Source organism: Phaseolus vulgaris, chromosome 4 (genome assembly GCF_000499845.2).
Source record: "Phaseolus vulgaris cultivar G19833 chromosome 4, P. vulgaris v2.0, whole genome shotgun sequence".
Lineage (NCBI taxonomy): Eukaryota > Viridiplantae > Streptophyta > Magnoliopsida > Fabales > Fabaceae > Phaseolus > Phaseolus vulgaris.
Window position 1 is genome coordinate 43,389,362 of NC_023756.2, and position 2,664 is coordinate 43,392,025.

Below are 2,664 nucleotides of genomic sequence, written 5' to 3' on the forward strand. Positions count from 1 at the left end.
TAGTGAAACTAAAAAAATCAGTCTATTTTTAAACTATCTCTACAAAAATCAAAACGAAAACTGAAAAACGAAGAATTAAATTAAAAATAATAATCAATTAGTAAGACCGATATGCACAAAATCATTATCATAATCATATTTATTATTGTAAGAAAAGATAAGAAAGACTTCTAAATCCTAACTTTTTCAAATAAGATTTTCACATTTAATAATTCATTTTTTTTTATATAATTATATTATAACTCTCAATATTATTATTTTAATATTTTTATATCATTTAATTTTAAATTTATTTTTTATTATATATATTTATTTCTAATTGATTTGATAGAGTTGTATACAACTGAATTGTAAAAAATATCATTTTCCTAAGGAAACTTATATCAACATGTGTAATGTCATAGGTACTTGCCATTTGTTGAAAAAGAAAAGCATTATCTTGGAATAATTGTAGAGATTATTTTAAGTTGAATAACATCATGCACATGCTGTTACAAATTAAATTCACCATAGATCTTAACCTAAATCTCTAAAAGTATACATATGAAGTGGTCTTTTGACATAAATCTCTAAAAGAAAAAACGGCATGAAAAATTATGTGGACTTAAAATTACTTGGACAATCATAAACAGTGCAAAACGTTTGAAGAGCAGTCATGGCTAAGAGAACAAAAGTAGCAAGAAATGTCAACAATCTCCATGAAGAGTAGACATAGCTGGTTAAGTTTGTGTAGGGATTGGCCTTCTTCTTATCACAAAAGTACTTGTTAACTTTCTTAATGGTCTCATCCAACTTCTCAGTCTTGGTAGGTCCAATGGATTTGCTCATTCCATTGAACAGTTCCTCAGTTTCTTCTACACTCAGAGAGCTACTTGACTCTATGATCCCTTCAGTTCTTAGAACCTTCACATCCTCCACAGTGTCTATGATTCCCCGCATCAGTTCTGTGTACCTTGTGAAGATAAGAAAATCTGGTTTGGTTAAGGCCTCGTGAGCTACAAGGTTTCTCATTATCACTTCGGAGTTCACATCCAATTTCAGCACAGGAAGGTAAAACAGACCCTTTTTCTCGTCAAATTCAATTCCCATGATGCCACCTTTCGAGGGTTGAAAACGTACCCCTACTGAATGGAGCTCATGCACAGAAGGCATGGTGACAACCACAGGAGCTTCTGTTTGAACAGGTGGCGTCTCTGATGAAAACTTTTGGAAGTTTGACACGTTGAGTATTGCATCTAGGGGTCGTTTAATCTGTTGGGGAAGAGGAATGTTCATGCCCTTCAGCCTTTTGAGAGTGCCAAGTATCCATGTTAATGGACCTTTAACTTTATTTAAGAACAAGACTATGCCTTCATACTTTGAGCTGGTTGTAGCAGTGTTAGAGCAATTACTGTAGGTCTTGCACAAGCCTTCACTCTCAAGTGCTAGAGTCTCTACTTTTTCTTGTTCAGAGACCACCAAATGGTACATGAGATCCAAGACATGGTAATGCTTAGAGACAGCATCAGAACATGTGGGGGTGTGAGTTAGCATGAGTGGAGAGTGTTTCCCACAGAAGGACAAGAGCATTGAACCCAAGTACTCTCGAACTGAATCATCAGGTTCGGAGCTTTCAAGCACCAAGATCCTCATCAAGATGTAGGTTGGAATTTGGCTCTCCACCATGATCATGTCCCTTATGATGGCATCCTTGGTTAGCTTCACACCACTTATCTGAACTTGGTCTTCTGGTCCTGTCATGAAAGAACCCTCCTCATTCAGATAACTGTGGAAGAAATCCAATAAGAATAAGCCGTCAAGAGCCATGGTGTAGAGCAGTGTATCTTCCTTGAGGTCCAAGTATCTGTGGTAACAAGCACGGATGAATGGTGCTGTGTTGTGGAGTTTCTGAACTAGTTGTTTGAGGTCAAGTTTATTGAAGTGGTCAAGGACCCTTTTGGCAGCAAAAATCTTGAACCTTTCCATGGGATAGAGCTGGGGAGAAAAGTGGTTATAAGGACCAATGGCTATAAGTTGTGGGGCAAAGGCTTCTGGCTTGGCACAACTCAAAGACTTGGGAACTTGGTATATGCAAACAGGCATTCTTTTCAAGATTGAGAGGTTGGTTTCACTCACCAACTGGTTGATTTGAATCACCCAAGAGTCTTCATCAGATTCAGAATTCAAGATCGATAGAGTGGCCATGTGGGGTTTTGCTTTGCCTAAAGGATATGCTAGACTGTGACCAAACAAGTCTTATGCTTATTTATAGATGAAGAACTATGAAAATGTGCATGAAATTTGTATTGTTTCTTATATGATTATGCAAAACGTGATTTTATAACTAGGTCTTCCTTTAGGTCAAAGTTGCACAGTAAATTCCATGTAAATTTGGTGATGAAAGTGATTTGCAGTATAAATTTCATAGCAGCCCTTGCTGCACCAATGAGCTACTCACTGCTGGTAAAGATTGCAGACTTTTCATTCCACTCTTCATTACTAACCAATAGATGGTTCTCATGACTTTAGCTAGGTTGACCCAATGCATTAACATAACATTTAAATTTTAAACGTTTCTACATTTTTTTATTATGGAAAAAAAATTATTTGACACTCTCAACGTGAAACACTTCCATTTTGACAACAAAAAAAACAATATAGTAATATTTTGCATTTAAAATAAAT

At 35.9% G+C, this 2,664-nt stretch overlaps 1 protein-coding gene across 1 annotated transcript; it reads right to left on the reverse strand.

The window, feature by feature from the left end:
* Window positions 1–434: 434 nt before the first annotated feature.
* On the reverse strand, window positions 435–2,429 carry LOC137837794 (putative UPF0481 protein At3g02645). The gene has a single exon (XM_068646925.1). It carries the CDS (start codon window positions 2,182–2,184, stop codon window positions 595–597), a length of 1,590 nt encoding a protein of 529 aa, XP_068503026.1. The 5' UTR covers window positions 2,185–2,429; the 3' UTR covers window positions 435–594.
* Between the last annotated feature and the right edge of the window lie 235 nt (window positions 2,430–2,664).